We start from the raw sequence: 23,581 nt of genomic DNA on the forward strand, positions 1-23,581 counted from the left end.
CAGTGTATTTTGTTGTTGTTAACTGTTGGCAAAACAATAGTTATGTCTTTCATTATGTTTCAATTGGTATATAATTCTTTGCGATTTCTGAAAAATTAAAATTTTGAGTTGTGTCACTTTTTAACTGTGTGTGCGATATGTATATATAAATGTTAACATTATCTGAGTGTCACACTAAACCATTGTTTAATTTTTTTTATTTTTTTGTAAAGCTTGTTAATATTGGAAAGGCGCTTTAATACATCTTGTTTGGATTTTTGATCATATATCGGCCATTTATTGACCGATTTCCTTCCCAATCTCTAACGATCTAGAATATGGGTGAATTCCAAAACGTCGGTATGCAATGCAGTCATATCTTTATCAAGACAAAGCAAGCAAACGCGTAGTTAAAATTTAAAAAAAAAAAACTTAGCATACTGCTTGTTTTTACTTTTTCATACATTTTGCGATATGAAACATTATCAAAGTTTACACGGTTGCGTTAAGAATCGCTCGACTTATTAAGGTTGCATTGCATATAGACGGTTTGGATATCACCCTATATGATAAACAGTATAGGGTCGCAATTTATAATGTAGAAATTAGGGTATCAAAATCATCCTGAGAGTTATTTCTACAATACGATTCTTTCAAAGTCATGGATATCAGTCAGAAAACTGCATGTGTAACATTTGAACCCCACTTTCGTTAAAAGACAACACGATTTATTTGACCATTTATTAAAGGAAACACATTTTAAGAAGCGAATGAGGGTGATTACAATAATTACAACTTTATTTGAAATTGTTGATAAACAAACACACCAACAACAAATTACATCATTAAAAGTTGTTGTTTTGTTGGGCAACAAAGTGATTTTTTATATTTATAATAGGTAATTTTTCTAAAAACAAGAACAAATTTCAAAAAAAATAAGAAAAGAAATACAACCATGCCCGGGTATGAATTTATTATGAAAGTTTTTTTTTCTGTTTCTCTTTCCTTTGGTCATAAGTATGAATGCGACTGACTTTATATTTAGTACAATGTTCAGTTGTTTGTTGTTCTTATACAATTCAATGTCAAGGTCTTATTCTCATTTATCTTAATTTTGAAAAAATGAAAAAAAGAAACCGAAATAATAAAAAACAATTAATTAACAAACAAAATTGTGGTAATTTTTCCCAAGAAAAGAGATGATGGAAAAAGTTTAAATACAAACACATACAAATTAATATCTTCTATATACATACATATATACTTGTAAATATATATGGGCATTTCCATGTCGTCGTCCGTGACATAGAGTGGAATAGATTTTGCAAAAATAAGACTAACAGAAAAATAAAAATAAAAAAAATAAAAATTAAAAAAATAAAATAAAATATTTGAAACATTGAAATATTGTACGTGACATAAAAAGGAAGTGATTTTCTAAAAATATGTGAAATCTGCACTTAACGTCCTTTATAATCCGTCATATTTAAATATGTAAAAACAATAAAAAGTATATTTTCAGTTTCGGAAAACATGGTAATAATAAAAAAAAACAATCAGACTTCAATTAATTGCTTACTACATAAGGACTGAGATCGAAAAATTTTTAAGAAGTCTTATGAATGGAAGCATCTTCTTTTGTAAACATTCCTTGATGTAAATTTCGGTATTTATAGAGACCTTTGTAACAAATGTTTGGCTTTTTTGCCTCAACTGCATATTGCTTGCCATACCAAGAACTTTTTGGGAAATTTTGTCTGCTTTTGGGTCCTAAACATTTCTTCAACATTCCCTTGAGCATCTGCAACATAAAAAATTGACCCAGAGGCTGCGAAAAATTGTCAATAAGTATATTTCGTCATCCATTATGCAGCATGTATATTTTTTGTATAAAATTTGACTTCAATTTCTGTGCTCTGTCTTTGGCCTTTAAATTGTTAGCAGAGTTCCTGTCAGGAACTTTTTGAGCCTTGTATGCTTTTAAACATGCCAAATTTTAGTACGCACCTTTTTTTGGTCACTCATAATTGACATTAAACATAATAACTGACATGCTTTACAAAGGTAACTTGATCAAAACAAAAATCAAATAATACTTGGGTTAAAAGTTTTAATGAAAAACGTGTGTTAAAAATATATATGTTACGATCTCAGTCCTTATTAATTGGGCACATTAGCCTACTACAATTAAATTAAAAAATTAAATATCGGCAGTTTAAACTTTTATGTTTGCTCTAATGTGAAGGTACATTCTTAAAATTTTGTGTTTTTTTTCCTATTCAACTCATCTTGAAAAAAGTTCCAAGGGTTTTTGAATTTTCGATAGTGTTTGACATATGGAATCGCCCATATGTAGATATACATATACTTAAGTATGAATTTGAAAATGTAAATGATTTGTTGTTCTAATTTTTCTCTTTTTATTTGGCTGTGTATCTGTGTGTAATGATTAAATTAAAGAAAGCTGAAGGGAAATCGATTTATGTTCATGTGCAAATGTATGCATTACTAAACACAGCCAAACACACATGTTGGCAAAATTTGCAATTTGTAAAAAAAAAACAAAAAAAACACTAAAATTTATTATTTATTACGTTTCTATTTTTTGTATTGTTTTGTTTGTTAAACTGTTTACCTCTTTCTGTAAATTATTCCTTCCATCTTTTCAGACTCGTTTGTTAGAAGATGCATCCCTTTTATGCAATTCATGGTCAGCACGCCAGAATGTAAGTTAAGACAAGCTATGTTTTCTTTTATAAACTACTTATATAGATACTAAATATGTACAACACGAACAAAAAGAAAGGAGCTTTTACTCTTTTTGTTTTTTTGTTGGATTTGCTGCTGATGTTTTAAGCAGAACTCATTTAAAATTTATTTAAAAAAATACATGCATATGTATGTATTTTTATGATACATACTAATACACACATACACATACATTGTGTATGGATACATTCGCAAATATTGTACATATATACATATGTATGTATGTACACTGCGGTTTAAAATGTAGCAATTGTCAACATTTCAGTAGCTACTTGCTCAAAACTTACTTCAGTCGGCGTAGAACATATTTTAATTTATAGATTTCTATTTACATAATACTTTTTTTATTTTCCTGCTGTTATTTAGAGTCCGACCGAAACCGAACCAATCCTAATATCTGGCAAAAAAAAATCAATTTATTTAACAAATGAAACAAATCGTAACATTTCTGATGCAGCTATCTTTAAGATTACGATTAATCGCAGTTATGTTTTTCATCCTTTTGTAAAAAAAAAATAAAGACATAGTATGTATAATTTATTACAGAAACAAAAATAATACATTAATTGGCATCTAGGACGGCCCTGTGCTCCTTTTATGATTTAAAAAATAACAAATATATATCTTGGAGTAGAGTTTCCAAAAAAAAAAAACGAAGAATTTCAAAACCGCGGTTTCGGTTTTAAAAAATTGAAAACCGATCGGTTTCGGTCGGTTTTGAGATAATTTATTTAATATCATAAAAAAAATATTTAATATAAGTTGATAATATAAGAAAAACTAACAAATTTAAAATTCAAACTTGACGGGTGTTCATGAGGATAAAGGAAAATTGGTACATTTTCTTTTAATGGTACTTTTTTAATATATTAAATTGGTTAACTTATATAGATTAAAGATGTCTAATATGCTGCTCAGTAAAGAAATAATCAATAATAGGGAGCTCAATGGTATTATGATACCAAAAAAGGTGAACTAAACCAAACTTAGGAGTACTTTTTCGTTCTTCAAAATGGTACTTTTTGAATTTTCTATAATATTGAACCTATAAACTGGAAATTACTTTGATTTCAAACTTGACAGGGGGTTCAATTGTGGAAAATTGGTACATTATCTTCTAATTGTACTTTTTATTATATTAAATTATTTGTGTACATAATAGTTGGCTATAGTTTAATTTCTTTATTGTAATAGTACTTTGGTTAGAATTCGCAAAAGGTGACTTTAGCGGTACATTTCTTTTGCATTTTCAATAATAATGCGCCCAGAAATATTAAATTAGGCATTCATAATGCTGAGTGGGAATACAAAATATGGGTCTTTATGTTACTTTTTACATTCTAATAATACATTTCGAATGAGCTAGAATCCACATTACAATGAACCAATGAAGTTGAAACTAGAGACATGTTATCCTGAATTATTATTAATTCACAAAGGGAGACTTAATAGTACTATTTCTTTCTTCTAATTGGGGTGGCGAAGCGCACCGGGTCAGCCAATACTCTATACTTTAATTGGATATTTGAAAATAACTAAGTCTTTGTTAAAAACTTTTTGTATTATTTTTTTTTTTAATTAAATAAATCAACAGTCATTTGAATTTTAATTGTCAGGAAATACTTGGATGAATCTTTGGATGGAAAAGTGTAGGGTACTTTGTATACCCTACACCATGAGTGGTAAGGGTTTGCCATTCCGTTTATTCCCAATTTTGAGACCCCATAAATTAAATATATTTTGGATCGTTATAGATAGTAGAGCCGATATAGCCAAGTTCGGTTGTATGTTGAAATCGAATGTTCGAAGCCACCAAATAACTTACATACAAGATTGGTACAACAATCCGCAGTAGTCCAACTTAGGTTGTTATTTAATATCGAGAATATATAAAGCATTACTGAGAAACAAAAAACTTACGTCTGTTTCCAAAATCCTAAGTCTTGCAACAACAAAATATATATAAATCAATGTATTGTTGTTGTGTATTCACAATAGCGGTATTCACAATCTTGTGGAAATGGTCTTGCATCATTTGTATAGGTTTTTGTGTGTATTTTGTTATTGGATTAGCGAAAAATTTTGAATTTGCAATGATGCAAGATCATTTCCACAAGATTGTGAATACCGCTATTGTAGAGTACTTGCCGTAGCAATATAGTAAAATATCAGTTCAGCAGAAACCAAAAACAAAATACATTAGCGGTATTCACAATGTAGAGTATTTGGCCTTTTAATGTAGTAAAAGAGCACAATAGCAAAAAACTAAAAACAAAATACATTAGAAATTGAAATGTTTGTCAATAAATAACTTTTCTTCACTTTTACAGTCAAGAAAATAAAAAAATCGTTTAAATTATATTCTTTTTATAAAAGATTATTTCAGAAGATCTCACTAAAACCCTAAAAAACTCACACATCGCTCATTTGCTTAAACAACGTCATAATACAAAAAAGTCGTTTCGAGAAAAACGTCTTTGAATGTTTTATGACATTTTACTATTTCTTAAATAAATTTTCAACAAATCATGCGATTTCAGAAATATAAATAGTAGATGTTAACATCTTTCTAATCTGTATTTAACCCAAATTTTTACTTATCAAATATACGAAAATCATGTATTTTAATTTTGATGTTTACAACAAAAAAACACTCTCACACAAAAAATAATTCATTTTATTGAAACTGATAAAACTATATGAAAGATTATAGAACGGCGCATATTTTGTATATTAGTTCAAAAACACGGATTTTGAGTTATGACCAGTGTTGCTTGATTGTACTAGTTTCTAATTTGTTTCTTAATTTAGTTTTTATTAAAGAAAGTGACGAAAACTTACGTTCAGCATCTGCAGAACTATGTGGCAACGAAAGTAAATTGAAAACAAAGTTAGCCAAATTACCATAAGTTCTTTCATTTAAACCATTTTTCATTGAATTTATTTGATCCCAAAATAAATCTATATTTAAATCAGATCAAAGTTTTATGTCCGATAATCTTAACAAGTTCCACTGAGAGATAATAATATCAGGATCACAATCTATAAGATTAGAAAATTTTAAAACAAGGGACAATATTGGAAAATCTTCTTTAGAGAGTACTTTCGATGGAGTAATTATTTGTAAAAGTTTGATATCTTCACGTTTAAAGTCAAATTATTTGGTTTAATAATTTGATATAAAATTTTAATATATTATGTTTAACTTCAAATATTTCATCCGAGCTAAGACGGACGAAGCAGCAAAATTTGCTTCTTCTGCACCAATTTTTTCATATACCTCATCAAATAAGTGCGATGTCAAAAGAGCAATTTCAACATCCATTAAAAAAACTGAATTTGAAGAATGGGCCAACTACCAACACATATACAAAACATTCAACCCAGATAAAAATCCACCAATATTTATTTTGTATTCATAATTTATTATGATTATAAAGTTTTTTATAAATAAATAAATAAATAAATCCGAGCTAAGATTGTTTTCAATATACATTTCTGCTTTTATGCCTATAAAAAATGTTTGAACTTCAATATGATTATTTTTATTTTTGTACTAAAAGTTTGTGTTTTGGTTTTAGTGTGTTCATTTAATTGCATGTTTTATTTAACTTGCTAAACTTTTTTAAATAAATACTTTTTGATCCAACCTACCAAAAATCAATTTAAACTACCCTCCTACCAAATGAAAAAAATCCTACCAAATTTGGTAGGAAAAGCCCAAAACGGCAACGCTGGTTATGACTTTGTTGCAGCAAATAGGCGATATGTTTACAAAAATGATCTCAAATACCTTATTTTTTTGGACATACATTTCGTTGTTGTATTTTCAATTGAAAATTAAAATAGAAATTATTCGGTTAATCGAATAATTTTATATTAACCGATTATTAACTGAATAAATCTAAACCTCGATTAATTATTTGCTCGATTAACCGATTAAACCAGAAACCCGATTAATTGAATACCCTAATGTGTACACTAAATCTAAATTTAATTTTCAGTAGGTCTTGTAAAATTAGACATTAAAAAGAAAAAAATAAATTGAAAAAAGCCAAACGTACACTAGGAAATTTTTTATATATGTATCTCTTAATTTCAGCTTACTTCTTAAAGTTAGATAAAAAGTGTGTTTGGGAGGGTTGTGCTTATGTAATTCTGTATTCAATTCATATATAAAATAAAAGTAAAACCATTTAAATAACACTGTAAATAAGAATTAACAAAAAAATCCGCTAAAAGCCAAACTCATACATTTAACATGGTACGCTAAAAAGGTAACAATACTATAAAAATCATTACTTTGTATGGTATCCTTTTGCTTGAATAAGCATTCATGGTATCTTAGGCATACTTTCCATTAGTTTGCGGCAAACGGTGGGATCAATATTTTCCCATTCCTCAGTAAGAACTCTTCTCAACTCATATTTAGAGGAAATTTGGTGTTGTCTCACTTTATTATCGAGGTAACTCCAAAGATTCTCGATGGGGCTGATGTCAGGGCCCTGAGCAGGTGTCTTTACATGAGGACAATTGTACAATAACCACGAACTGACATTGTAAGCTTTATTCTGAGGATCGTTATCCTGGTAGAAATAATAAGTGTTTGATAAAGTCAGTTTTGGCTTTGATAATGGCCATCATGGCCATGGATAACCATCACCGATCCACCACCATGCTTTACAGTAGATTTAACATGTTTTGGTAAGAGCTCCTCATTAGCCTTTCGACATAAATATGGTTTTCCATTATAGCCAAATATATTAAATTTTCTCCCGTCTGTGAACAGCACATCTTTCCAAAAAGAAAAATCCTTTGATTTATGTAGTTTGGCGAAGTTTAAGCAGTCCTTTTTATTTCTCTTGCTAAGCAAAGGTATTTTCTATCCATTCTACCATTCAAATTCGCTCTATGGAGTATATTCCGGATGGTTCGGACGCAAGCATTCTTTCCCGCAATGGACGTAAGTTTGGAAGAGCATGCAAAGAGATTCTTTTTACACGCTCTGACAATATTTCGCTCTTCAGCTTCACTGAATATTTTATTGTGTGCATTTTTGGTTTAATTTTTTATTTGTTTTGAAGTTATGTATCGTTTTAGAATGTATTGGATAGTAGAATCACTCGTTCCCAGAATTTTGGGAATTTCAAGAAGAGATTTTCCATCCCAAGAGTTGGAACAAGCAAGCTTTCGGGTTTCTTCGGTTGTTTGTCCGTCTTCCATTAGGATATTTTTTGGATAAAACTTTATAATATAATGAAAATATTTTACGGTTTTTAATTTTGGCTCACTTTACATCCAAAGGCACAAATCAAAGATATTATTTTCTTGAATAAGCTTCGCTGTACGAGTTTGGCTTTTATGATTTTTAATAACATATTTCATTAAACCGCCCATAATTTGTTACCTTCTAACATAATTCCTTTGTTTAAATACCATACATTGTTTTCACGTACCATTTTTAAATAAGCTGTCAATTAGTTCTAAAATAAAATGTTTCATTATGACATTTTGGAATGTTAGTCCTCCCATAATAATGATATGTAAATCATATGATTCTGCAGATATTGAATTTCTATTAACATTTCTTGTAATGGCAAAGTCAATAACATTTAAGATAAATGGATGTTGCCTGCATATAATCTTTTGAGAATTCATCTAGGGTATGTCTTAATCTATTTTTAATTAAAATACCAGTGCAAACATGTGCCTAACCATCTGGATGATTAGTGCAAAATAAAGAATAACCTGAAATATTAAAGTTATACCTATTGGTAAGATCAATTTCCGAAACCATCATCACGTCGATGCTGTTATTCATCATGAAGTGGGATACTTCTGATTTGTGTTGGTTTAAGCCGTTTGCATTCCAGAAATATATTCTCAAATAACTCATTTTCTCGTTAAGAAAATTTGTATCATTTTATTCTGCGTTCTTAAAAGCTCTTGTATTTTTTTTTTTGCATAGATGACATAAAATTTGTCATAAGAAAGGTAATATTCTGAGTAAGTGCTTGCATAAGAGCTTCCAACCCTCCCATATTTTGAGATACATTAGGTTATTGATAACTCAAAACATTGACATAATAACCTATTCCAGGTTTAGCCATTACTGACTGATTTATTAGCGTGCGTTTAGAATTTGATTGTGTTAAAACTTTATTTTTATTCAGAAAAGAAACTCCAGAAGTGTATTCCTATTAGAAATTCGCATATTTCAACACTTATATACGAGGGTGGGTCAAAACATCCATGCCTTTTTGATTGAAACTCAGGTTTTTTTAAAAAAAAAAAAGTTATTTTATTTCTCAACAGTCTACTTAAAAGTCTATGCACTTTGTCCAACCTTTGTCCAACCTTTCTCCAACTTCACATGTGTGTTCCACAATCCATCGCACTTTCAATCTCCGATCGGCCAACATCATAACGAAATTCAATAAATCACTTTTTATTATTGAAATTTATGCAGAGTTCCCATAGTATTTATAATGCTTAGTCTTGGTTTCAGTGATAATTTTTTACGAAAAAAAGTAGTTGCTATCAATGGCTGTCAAACACAAACTAAATGACGCATATTGTTCAAATTTTGACAGGATTAGACTGACAGATGTTGATAATAGCAGTGTTGACCTTTCAGTTAAGAGTTGGGAAATTCTAAGAGTCGCCCTTTTATTTTGCCTCTCTCTTAATCTCTTTAGTAGTTCGATCGCCATCACAGTTACAACATTTCCTATCTTACGGATATCTATTACATTGACATACATACTATACGCAAGGTACAATGATTTTTAGTGCTTCCAAGCACTTGGCAATAGGACATGACTAATTCTTTTAATGTTATTCTATGATTCAACAGGTATCACATTGAGTAGATTGGTTTATTTTCATTTCCTTTCATCTTGTTTCCTTCAGGCTCCAAATCAACTCTAAAGATTTGCTGATTTGTTCTTTATTGAAGATATTAACCTTTATCTGATAGCCCAACTCCTGGACTCTATACCTTTAATGGCTTTTGAGAGATTTTCCTATAATAATCCTTAGTGTTTACTACTACTTTCGTCTCTTGCAGTCCACCTTTCCTTATTGGAACAATATGGAATGATTGAGAGATTTTCCTTTAATAATCCTTAGTGTTTACTACTACTTTTGTCTCTTGCAGTCCACCTTTCCTTATTGGAACAATATGGAAACTATTTTTTCCAATGAGTTCAACAAATGATTTAACCGAATCATCCGACTGGGTTCGCTTAGGTATATTGGTGAGGGTTTCCCGAGTAAAATCCCTAAGTTAAATAATTTTCTTTCTAATTTGTTAGACCTTTAAATTATATTCCAATTGGATTCTAATATTTTTTAATACAATACTACATACATACATGATTTTATTTATTGTTTATTATTTTAGGGTGATATATTTGCTGGGATCAACGATGGAATTCTTAGCAGAGCTGAAGCACTTGCGGCGGTTGACATGGGAAAACATCAAGCCTCTCACGTACATCCTTCACAGATGACCTCCCAAATGAAACACGATGTAATGTACCATCATCATAGCATGGGCGGACCTCCTCAAAGACCGTTACAGGTAAATTAATACTGTCAAGTATATATAGAAGTATATATTATTCAAGCAATGTCGATCTTACAATTTAAAAACAAATTATAAAAAACTCATCATCGCTGCGCATACATAAATAGTTATATGTTTTTTAAGAACTTGTCAGAATACCATAAATAGTTTATTTTCGTAAATTTGCTATATCATGTAAAGTTTGTTCCATAAAAAATGTATGAATGGACTCTTCTAAGAACTGCATTGATTAGTCCTCATATCGATCTTTCGTTTTATTATCATATCGATCGTTCGTTTTATTTTATTATTCAACCTGCGGAAAAAAATTATAAAGAAAATCAAAGCCTAATTGAAGCTCTGCTGAAACAAGCGCTTAAAAAGGGTTATTAGGGAAAATATTCTTAATGAATTCAGCATAAAACCTAAAGACTGTACTAAAAAAGCTACTTCAGTGAACTTCACAACATCAAATGTTATAATAAACTAAATTTTCTAGAAGATTTTCAACCTTCTCTGGTTTCATGTAACAGTTTATAATAAATAGGGCAAAATAAATGTAATTATAAACACATAAGAATAATTGCAATGCAATTTTGAATGTGTATTCAGGGTTTTAGAAACAAAGCGCTTCTTGAACATCTTCTGAGAGAATGCTGAGTGGAATGAGTATCGGATCTTATAGAATGTGTAAACAGGTTGGGCAGTAATTGATGAATAAAAATATATTTCATCATTATTAATAAGAACAACATAAATTGAAATTATGAAATATTATTTTTTTTCAAATTAATTGTGTGTGGTACACCTGAGTCAATTGAAATACATGACTGTACAACATTTTCATTACAAAATACATTTGGATTTCTATTCTCATGCACATGTGTTATATGTATATTGCAAGTAAAAGTTTAACATCATCATTCAACCTCACCGCACGACATTTCCCTTTTCCACCAAATGCGTACAATTGTATGTACCTTCTTAAACTTATGATTTTATACTTGTAGCGCCGGAACTGGTAAATTATGTTTTTGTATATGTGTATGTATGTTGTATGCATACACATATGTATGTGTATTAGACCTGTCCTTAAAGAAATCGATTTGCTAACACTTCCAATAGAAAGTGGAATTTCGAAACTGATATAGAGGTGTAGTTTAGGTTTTGAATTCGGATCTCAAACACCAAGACCCTACCCAAAGTAGGTTATATATCTGTGAACTTTTGACAAAACAACTTAAGTGGAATTTTAAAACTTTTCAGGAGAGCGAAAAAACTGTTGAATTTATCGATCAATATTTTATTATTTGTCCTTGAAGAACTTTATTATTTATCTCAAAGAATTATACAGTGGATAAATAATAAAATAATTATCGATAAATTCAATAGTTTTTGCGAATTAAGTTGTTTTGTCAAAAACAAATCAACAACAACTCCAAATAAGTTGATTTGTTTTTTTTATAATATCTCAGAAACTAATATTCGTAAGAAGAAGCGGATTAGTGTAAACGGAGAGTTTTGAAAAGTAAGTTTTATTATAAAAAAAACTAAGATATTTTCTTATCTCGACTTAAGTTGTTTTGTCCAAACCATTGAAAAATCCGATTTGAAAAATGTTTATATATGTATATGAAATCTTCTAAAAGAGATCTACAATCGATATACAATATATCTTTTCAAATATATGTTAAGAATTAAAAAAGTCATTGAAGATTTTTTGTAAAAATAAACAAAAAAAACAAAATTTTACCTGATTTTTTTTTTTCATTGTTTCAATATAAAATAAGACAGAAAATGTTCGTTCGCATTTACTGAGCCATGCCCTTACTTTAAGAATCTTTTTTAATGAAATTTCAATTAGAATTCAAAAAATTTAGATTTGTTATTGAGAATCCCAGAATTCTCAAATCCCAAAAAAAAAACTGATCCCAACTTTGGGACCTTGAGGTTCCGCCCCTTGGTGTTTAAAGTACAACTCCTCTACAGACATGGGACATTTTATTAATTTCCGTTTAGTAATTACAGATTTATTTACACTTTTTTTTAATTCCCCCATTGTATGCCGGAAGTCGACTGTTGCATAATGGTACTTTTTTTTATTTTTTCAATAATGTTGCTATTTTAAAATTCTTTTTTAAACATATGAAAGATTTATTTCATCTTTCAGAGAAAATTACCTTCGCTTGACTTATAGTCTAAAAAAATTCATATAACTTAGATTTATCGTATTTTATGCATTGTTAGAAATATAAGATTTATTACAAATGGTAACAAAATACTTAATATTTAAATAGCTAGATTTATTTTTTTAGAAATCATAAAATGTGCCATTATTTACCCATTTTTTAAACATTTAATAGATTTTCAGCACGGGTTCTCATTATCCGATTGGTCTCAAATTTTGCAGCAGTTGGTTTTAGCTACTCATAACCAAAATAAGAACCATCGAAAGCTAAATTATTTTTTTTAGGGGCAGCTCTAATGTGCGTGTTCAGGAGTACATACACACTCCTACGCTTACAGTCTAACACGCGCACTTGTAGACATTGTTCCTTTATGGTTTTCTTCGTGTGATTGTCTCCAGAAAACAGGTTGTGCAATTTGATTACAATCAACTTCCAATAAGTTTTCTAATCTAAACCCCTTGATTTTACAACAAACTACAATTCAAGTGTACAACAACAACAACAATAATTACAATTACAGACACGAATCATACATGTACTACATACTTACCTGACGAACGACCGTCACGTGTCCATTTCCCAGAAGGCAAACAACACGTTAGCTTCATCACTGAATGTATGAATGATAGAATGGAGGGCAGGAAGGATGGATATGTAGTACATAAGTATGTATATTGAATAGGTGTGTGGTATGAACCGTAATATTATTTTAATTTTATTAAAATAGAAAAAATAAAAAAACAATCGAAAGCTAACAAACGCCAAACGAAACTCATTCTCTTTATTAGCCAAACTGTCAAATTTTCAATTAAAATAACAATAAAATTAACTAGAGAACATTTTTCGTATCGTCGTCAGCCAAAACCAAATCAACCTAGACCAACAAGCTCCGGCTGCAGTGGTGCTGGTCGTGGTGGTAGTTATTTGGGGTGTTACTTCTACATGATACTACACAATGAGTACAACTTTCCAATAATAAAAAAGAACAACAACAACAAATATAATAATTGTAACGGTAATAACTGGTAATTCAAATTATAATTACGTTAATGAAGGAGTTAACATGAAATAAACAAAATTAAAAAAAAAAACCCAACAAAGGACTACAACCTACATACAATGATGTTGATTGTGATGGAGCAGAGGCATAAACACAATCTCGTTAAGGAATTCTGATTAAAAGATGATTTGTAGTTGTATTTATGTACGAATGAGCATAAAACTGTCTTAGGTAGGCAGTTCATTAAACTTGTGTAAAAACAGGTTCCTCCGGATACTAGTTTACTCCCATATGCTAACACACACACAGCCACACACAATATAATAATGTCCCTTCGATGTTTTACCAGCTCACGGAAAACTTAAGCGCTTTGTCCACCCTTAATGAAGTATAATTCAATTTAAATTACACTTATACGTTTCCGGTTAACGACGGCAAATAATCACAGTTACGTGGTTCATAAATGTTCTTGTACTCGTTTTAGTTAAATATTTTCAACATATGGTTTAATTTCCCTTAAAATGTTTTCCTTCCGTAATTTAAATTCATTTCAGTTGCTTTTTATGGCAATTGTCGTGTTTTCGTTGAAACCACAAGTGGTTTAATCAAATTAAATTCATTTGGTGCACCTGTTTGATTTTTTTTATGCTGGAATATGACAAAAAAAAGAAGCACTGAATTATAGAAAACATATTCTTTTGCCAAGTTTTATTGATTTTTTAGGTAACTTTTGGTTTGTTTCAAAATAAAATTTGTCATTTGGTATTTTATAGAATTTAAAATAGATAAAAGGGTACTATTTACAAGTGTAATGACAGATAACTTATTGTATTATTTTCTGTTATGTTTATGATTTACCCTAAATACCGATAACAGGCAATTTTTTTGTTGGAAATTTGACTAAATTATCAATAGATGTTCGGAGTTTTTAAGAAATATAAAACTGTTTTAGTTTTATACATTATTAGTGTGTACTCTCCCATAACTAAGAAAAAGCCAAAATGTGTGGTATAAATTTCCTCTATCTTAAAATAATTAGATATATTTCGAATGCAAAGTCCCCCTATCTTTTCGAGTAATTATATTTTAATTCAATCATTTTGTATAATTTCCACTTACAAAATATGTTTCCTTACTAATTTGGATATGCTCATGATGAATCTGACCTGGCCCTTTTTTTGGATTTTATGTTTATACATATATACTGTATAAACCTCCGAATTAAATTAAAATTATTGTCACTTTTATATCTTTCATTCGCATTTTGAAGATTACGTTGATGAAATCTTCCATTTTCAATACCTTCAAATAAATGAAAGAATTTACAAGATTAAAAAGCGTAAAATCCCCGGAATACAAATTTGTTTACGATAATTTGAATTCGGGAATGCTTTACTAAACTTAAAATTGTTATTTTACTACATATTAATTCTCTCTATTAATAATAATTGTATATTATTTATAATACACTAAGGGTGAATTCCAATGCAGTCATATCTTTATCAAGACAAAGCATGCAAACGCGTATTTAAAATTAAAAAAAAAAAACTTAGCCTGTTTTTACTTTTTCATACATTTTGCGATATGAAACATTATCAAAGTTTACACGGTTGCGTTAAGAATCGCTCGACTTTTTAAGGATGCATTGATACAGACGTTTTGGAATTCACCCTAAATGAATATAATTAATACCGGATTTTTTTTAGTTTTTAATTGTATATCATGCTTTTGCCATTGAAAATATAAACATATTTTGAATAATTTTGCAATTATAGTCCTCAAGATATTTAGAAATAACTATTTTCTTTGTATGGTAGGAGACTCACCCCCTGTTTCGATTTTGGGTAAAACTTCATGTTGGGATAAGAAAGTGAATCGTGTAAAGATTGAATACTTTCACAATTATAGTACTCTAGATACACTCAGGTCTCTATTTTATGCGGATTCAAATTTATGCGATTTCTAAAATTAATTTTTTTTTAGAATTCAAAAGATTTTGAAATTTTAGACGTTTTTTAAAGCTTTTTTAGCTCAGTTTTTTGAGTCATTTTCAATTTTTCTGTAATTAATGAATTAATATTATATTTTGGTTTATTTTTTTTTTACGTATTTTGTTTTTATTGTTTAAATGAAAATATTTTTATTGATTTTTTTATGCGATTTTGTTCTGATTTTTTAATTAAAATCTGAATTTATGCGGTTTTTCAGAATTTTGGAACGAATCATTAGTTTTTATATGGAGCTAGAGTATCGTTTTATACGAATTCAATTTATGCGAATTTTTTTGGAACGCATCTATCGCATAAAACGAGACCTGAGTGTATTCGAAAATAAATATTTATGTACTTTGTATGGGAGGTGCCACACCCCCTCTTCCGATCCGTCTCTTTTTGGTTAAATTTCATGGTACTGATAAGAAATTGGATTATATAAAGTTTGATTACTGCCACAATTATAGTTCTGCAGATATTCGAAAATAACCATTTACTTCGTATGGTAGGTTCCACGCCCACTTGAAAATTCAAAATAAAAAGTAGCCTATTGTTCCTTCCATGTAGGAACATACAGTAAACATTACAAGGGGATTGGTCCAAATGGTTACCTATTGATGTGTAAACCAGATGGATAAATTAAATTTAAAATGTATTTTTTACAATGCAAAATACTCTATCCATAGGGTAACATAGATAGGAGAAGTATATAACTCTTGCAACAACAAAATAAATGTTAGTTGGCCGAGTGAACTCGGGTCATTCCGGTGCGTAGAACCGGCTGTCATGGGAATGATAAATGTTAGTCAATGTATTTTGTTGTTGCATCAGACATATTATTTGAATTGTTGTTTGGCAATACGGAGTGCCTCGTCTCTATTCATAATTCTCTATGGCTGTATTTTTGTAGAAAAAAACCCTCTATCTTTAAAAATAAATTATATATAAAATTTAGTATTAAATCGGACTAACCTAATGCTTGTCAACAACAAGAAATCATCTTAATTTAAGATAAAACTTATTAAATCTTGTATTTATATACATATGTATGTATATTTGTATGTGGTCGTGGTCACATTACAAATAAAATATAAATGAATTGACAATCTTAGAATCATCTGATTTATGATCGTTATTTGACAATTGAGAACAAATTAATAAAATTACGTTTGTCAAAATAACTTTTATTTTTCTCATGTCATATTAGAGCAGAAATGAAAATATTCTCTACCCGAACAGTAATAAAAATAACAATAAATAATATAAAAGTGTTTGTCATTGAAAAATTGAAAGCAAAAAAAGTGGATACTACTTTAATATGGACATGAACAGCGCATACAAAAATAAATTTCAAACACACATACATATATACTCAGTGTATATATACATAGCATTACACCTGCCCTTAATAAATAGATTTTCTATGGATGGGTCTTATTTTGTTTTTAGTATCTAAATCATTGGTCTCCAGCAGTACACACATCGTAACACTAGAATACGAAGCAAATCTATTGTTGTCAGAGTTTGGTTAACAATGATAACCGATGTTCGATTTAAGTCCAATACTATCGGAAAATGTTAATAACCTGGTTGTTATTATTGCTTTGATTTTAATGTTTTGTACCTTGTTGGAAAGATAATTTTCACTGGAAGGTAATTTAGTAGTATAAAAAATAATGTTTTAGTCAGTTTTTAAGAAATTAAAATAGCACCATTGCAATGGTGCATTGTTTATCCAATTTTAAAACTTTCAATGGACTTCAATGACGGGTTCTCGTTATCCGATTTTCCTTAAATTTTACATCAGTTAATTTTAGCTACTAAAGAACAAAAAAGAAGGAACCATCCCAAGTAAATCTATTTTTTTTAATAGCAGGTCTAATAAGCATGTATTTGTTAAGGGATATTATATCAACAGTGTGTTATAATAAAATACGAACAATATGAAAAATTATTTCCGAAAATTATATTTTCTTTATTTAGTTACGTCATCCTACATCTCGATGACAATGAAATTTACAATTTTGTATCATATTGTATGTTGAATACACGACTATATACTCTTTGGAAGTTTATTTTAACACTTGCATGTCGTCAGTAGGGGGTCAATTGACTCTTTTGGATTACAATGAGACAGACATTCACATACCGGTTACATAGATTCAGTTACATTACTAGCTACCTAACTGGTTATTTTTATCAGCTACATAACTAGATATTTTAACATGTACGGCTGCTAATTGATCTGAAATAGTCAGTTAAAAGACATATCACAGACAGTCCAATAACCGATTTCTTGTAAATAACAACTCTTCTTGACAGAAAAGTGGCAAATGACGTCACGATAGGTTTCATGGGTTGTCAGTACTCAAGCAAAAATTAAATAAACTACATAAGAATTATATCAACACAATTTGTGTAAAATCTGTTTGTACGAATTACTTACAAAAAAGTGGAGTACAAAATAAACATTTAAATAGACTACACTCAAGATTACTTAGAGACACTTAAGTGGCAATTGTCTTCCCTCTAGATTACATGGGATGCATAAAGTAATCAATTGAATACACTCTGCACTAAAAAGTGCATATACATACGTGTCAAATTAACAAAAATATATAAATTAAATACAGCCATGTGATCAGACATTAGTGGCAGTTACTAATATCTTGGTATAAGAGATACATTGACTACTTGCTTAACTGTTGGGTTTATTTGTAATCTACCGAGTTTTCAAATCGTTCACCTTTCAATTTTTTTTTTAGTTTGAGATGGTTTCAAATAATATATTAAGCTGTGATACAAAAGTAACAAAACAAAATATCTAGAGTTATATACTATAGTAATTTTGTTTTTTCACCGAAAAAAATCTAAAAGATGTGATCGAGACGATCAAATCATAATTCCTATATGAGTCTTTTAAAGCAACTTATTATCAAAGGAAATATGCCTCTGTTTAATGTCTACGGTTGATTGTTGTTTGAGAAATCTCCGTATTATTTTTATTTTTGACCAGAAGACCCTATGAAGGTTAAAACACATTGACTATTTTTATAGGTATATTAAGTACCTACTAGGGTATTCGTATTATTCGATTTTTCTCTTGTTCGAATAAAACGAATAATTCGAATAAGAGATTTTAACTTGTTCGAATAATTCGATTACACTTTTAAAATTAATCGAATTATTCGAATAATTAAATTTTTTTTAAAAAAGTAAAGAATGAAGTTTTGATGTCGTTTTCTTAATATTTTATTGTTAAAGAATAACAAAAAATAACGTTAAAGTTAACAATTCAAGTATTGATAGTGTTTAAAAAAACATTCGAAAACAAAGTCCATCATCAGATTAACTCCCGAACAATCTACAAAACTCCACTAGCAAACCCTTTAGTTTCCGTTTTGGAGCTATGCTTTAAAAAAATTGAGCTAGTTGGACATGATCCTGAATTCAATTACAATATATTAAGAACTTTTTTATGTCGTTCATTAATTCGGGTTTTAAACTGAGTAACTAATTCTTTAGCAAATTAATTATTCACTATTTCTAAATTATTTATAACAAATTGTATTATACATCAAGCCCTATCAACGTTGCCGAAGCTATGCTTAATAAAGTGGTCTTGGGGAATTACACAATAAAGGGAATATGTCCAAAGTGTGATATCATTGTCAGTGAACGTGTCTAATTTTAAATCAGGCATTGCATGATTGACGCATTTACAAATACGCAAAAAGTTTATTACCATGTTAGACAAAGATGTTCAACGATGTTCCAAATCATGTATAAGACGAACATCATGCTTTTCTTGCAACAAAACGTTCGATTTATTAAATATTTTGCAACACTTACGTACGCGGTTAATAACATCACTTATATACATACATATATTTTAAGATCATGGCCTTCATCTATTTCAATGTAATCATTATAAATGTCATCCTCAATATCACTTTCGACGACCGTTTCAAAATTACATTCTCCATCTCATTCAACTCCACTTTAATCTAAGTTAAAATTTTTGATTATTAATTGCTATTCTTCTAATATTTCGCCAGCTAAATAACAAAATATTCCGTACCTTTTATTTTCATTGGTTCAAGTCCTAAGTTAAGTAATATTTATATATTTATAGAAGGAGCTATTAGAACAATCATCTACAGTGATCGAAAGACCCTTTGTCTTTAGTTATTTGTCGAATTTCAGAAACAATACAATTTTTGTGAGTCATTATTACTTATTTAAATTTGAAATTATGAAAAATTTTAAGCAATTTAATAAATTTAAATATATATGAACATTTATTCGCTAATTCGATTATTCTACATAAAATTTTTCGAATTATTCGTTATTCGAAAATGGCCATTTTTAAATTATTCGAATAATTATTCGTAAGAAATTATTCGATTAATCGAACGATCATTAGTCGAATGAATACCCTAGTACCTACGTATTTTTTCAAGTTTTTTATTACTATGCAAATATTTTATATCTTTTAAATGGCGGTTTAATTATTTAGCAGTTTAATTAGCACACGCAAGAATGTATTTTCAAGTTATAGCCGAACACTTTTGGAATATATAAAAAGTCTTTGAAATCGAATGGAAAATAATCTACTATGATATACGCAGCTTGCTTAAAAGAAATTAAAATGATAACAATCCATTGATTGTTATCATATTTTCCCGTAAAAAATATATTTTTTACGCGAAAATATAAAATTTTTTTTGTTTTAAAAAAATCATGAAAAATCGAAAACGGCAATTGTTTAAATTTATTGCTTTATTACTTTCGAATTTATTCACAACTAGTTGACTACCCCGGCTTCGCCCGGTAGCATTTACGAATGTTTGTTCGTCAAGTTTCTCCAACCCTGCCTGTTCTTATTTATTTGCAAATAAAATATCTAAATTTGTACTTTGCAAGCCATCTCCTGAAAATTTCGAATCGAATAAAAAAAAAATGAGCCAAATCGCTCCAGCCTTTCTCACGTGATGATATTACATACATGGACCATTTCATTTTTATATACATATATAGAAGATTAAGTGAATTCGATTATGTTCAAAGTACAAGCGTGTATTTGAGTGTACATTTACATGTGTTTTGTTTTTGTTACAATAACAAAACACATGTAAAATTTACATTCAAAGTATACGCTTGTACGCACATACAATTTTCTGAACATAAGCGAATTCACTTAATTGTGAATAAATTCGAAAATAATCCATCAATTTTTATGACCGATACCTCATTTTATTCCTATTACATGTGGCTTTACAAAAAAGCTAAACAATTTCTGCCGTTTTCGAGTTTACATGATTTTTTTAAAACAAAAAAATTTGCTATTTTCACGTAAAAAATATATTTTTTGCTTGAATTTGTTATTATAACTCCGAAACTACTGAGCCGATTGAAACGCAATATTTGTATATGTGAAAATTTGTACATAGCATGTGGAAAATGTTTTCAATATTCAATCAATCGAAAGAAGAACATTAACTACTCAATTTTATGTATATCAAACAAAATAGTTAAATTTTGTGAAAATGAGCGAATTCACTTAATTGTGAATAAATTCGAAAAGAATTAATCATTTGTATGATCGATATCTCATTTTGTTGCTATTATATGCGGCTTTGCGACAAAGTAATAAACCAAAACAAGTTCTGTCGTTTTCGATTTTTTATGAGTTTTTTAAAACACAAAAATTTTCACGTAAAATATATATTTTTTGCTTTAATTTGGTATTATAACTCCGAAACTACTGAGCAGATTAAAATGTAATATATTAACAGATTAAAGCCTATGCAAAGTTTACTTCAATAATATCGATCTAACCCTTTTTGAGTTATCATAAATTATGTGGAGAAACATGTAACAAAATTCACAATTTTAGAAAAAAAATTTAAAAAAATCTATCCATAGAATTAAAAAAGTTTACCATTTTTGTACTTAGGTAGCCATGATGCATGAAATCTATATAGTGGTTAGTGAAGCCTTTTTTGCTGTTACCTGTGTTATCGAATATTTTGGAAACTATTTTAGTTAGCGTTTCCAAATATTGTTTAAATTGTTGATAATATCCTTTGATGAGCGAAAAAGTGGGACAGTTGCCGTTGCCTCTTCCATATAATGTAAATAGATTATATTATTAAATAATTATTATTAAATAATTTGCATGAGTTATTTTGATATCATGGAATGTAAATTTTGTCGTATTTGTAAAATTCTCGATTTTTTGCTAAATCTTAGGCTAGAAAATTAAATTAAAACATCTGCCAATTTAGATTTTATTAAAATATTTATCGGACAAGCTTTTAACAGATTATAACAGACAGACAGACCCTTGCAATATATTTAATATACATAATGGTAAATATGTATAAGTACCGGGCAAACCATTGTATTCGTACCTGCATGTATCTATTTCAAACTTAAACATTTAATGCACTTAAAGACTCAACTTACTGACTGGATGATGGCTCGCTCAATGGCACAAAAAAGGCTAAAACACTTTCAATGTTTTCAATTTCACTCTTATGATATAATGTTCCTAAATACGTTCATTCATTCTTACATACATTCAGACATGCAGATGTATTAAAGTATATTTAAGTTGTACAAGAAGCTTATTTTTTATTGAAAAATCTGACGAGAACTAGATCTTACAGTCGGTTTCCATTAAATTCCAAATACATACATTTGAGTTTGTATGGATGTACAGGGAATCAAAGCAGCTAAACGGAATATACAACAACAACAAAAGTAAACAAACAAAAACATTGACATCTCGAAAGTATTTAAACCTTTTAAAAAGGATCTTAATGTCCAAACTCCCAAAACCAAAAATACCAAATAAAAAAAACGAAGTTTGAAAAAAAGAAACACTTATCAGCACATCAAAGGTAAGACAAAACAGTAAAAGAAATTATAAGTAGTGAGTGGTGGTGGTAGGGGTTGGGGTAGAAAATGGAATTGAAAAACATTCATCGCATTATTTACTCGTACTTTGCTTGAACTTAAATACTTACATACATATTCCTTCCTCATCATAGACGCGTCGTCATGGTTGTTGTACGTACAACAAACAATTGTACATCATGTTAAGTACTCGCTAAGCTTTAATGTTTTCAATAAGGTTGTTATTTACTTACACCGAAATGCACATCAAATTGATCGTATTAATGGCAATAACTAGTTTATCCCGCCCATCTTATCAACTCGAGCAGGATTATACGCAGATTTCCATTAACCGAAAATAAAAACAGCACAAAGCATGAATCACACATTAAAAATTAGAAAAAATAAAAAAAAAAAAACAAAGCGAGAGAAAAAGGCTACTACCATAAACACTCAGACAGACAGACGGACAGACGGACGGACAGAAACAAGCAGACAGACAGACAAATGAGGAATTGATATGGGTTTGAATTGAGATGGTAATGACACAAAAAGAGGGTAAAACAACAACGAAAACAAATAAATAAACAAAAAAACACATTAATGCAATTTCAATATACCAACACTACACACTCATAAAGGAGATAGAACAACAAAAAAAAATTCACCAGCTACAAAACATTATATTTCGATTTAAAAACAACTATTTCGGTTGTTTCCTTTTCCGTAAGAAACAACAACAACAGAAGCAGCAAAACATCATAAAGCGACAAGTACTTTTGCGGAAGATGTGCTTGCCTGCCTGGCTGTTGGTACTTGTAGAGCCAAAATTTGTTACAGCTTTTGTTGTTTTTTTTTAAAGCAATGAATGTATACAATTTGTTAGACAATCCCTGAGGAATTCCCAGGCAATACCAATATAAATGAAAGCAAAAATGAAGACAGCAAGTGCAAATCCACCCGTCGATTTAACAACTTTACCATTAACCTGTACACCAGTGTTTCCAAATCTTTAAGTAAATGCATATGCATTAGGGTTGTTTTATAAAATCGATTTCCGATTTTTATAGATGCTCACGTCTAGAATTGTGCCATTTAGTGTAAAAATACGATTGTTAAAGTTTTAGCTCAATCGGACTTTGCTTTCCCGCGCCGAAATTGCCACGAAGTTTTATAAATA

General features: G+C 29.3%; 1 protein-coding gene across 1 annotated transcript in view; it reads left to right on the plus strand.

The window, feature by feature from the left end:
* Positions 1-23,581, plus strand: part of acj6 (abnormal chemosensory protein 6) — a 79,557-nt gene that overhangs the window by 16,951 nt on the left and 39,025 nt on the right. The window contains exons 2-3 of the mRNA XM_065509840.1: positions 2,649-2,705; positions 10,154-10,333. Of these exons, the coding sequence (XP_065365912.1) occupies positions 2,649-2,705; positions 10,154-10,333 (237 nt within the window). The remainder of the gene's footprint in view (positions 1-2,648; positions 2,706-10,153; positions 10,334-23,581) is intronic.

The sequence above is a fragment of the Calliphora vicina genome, chromosome 4 (genome assembly GCF_958450345.1).
Source record: "Calliphora vicina chromosome 4, idCalVici1.1, whole genome shotgun sequence".
NCBI lineage: Eukaryota > Metazoa > Arthropoda > Insecta > Diptera > Calliphoridae > Calliphora > Calliphora vicina.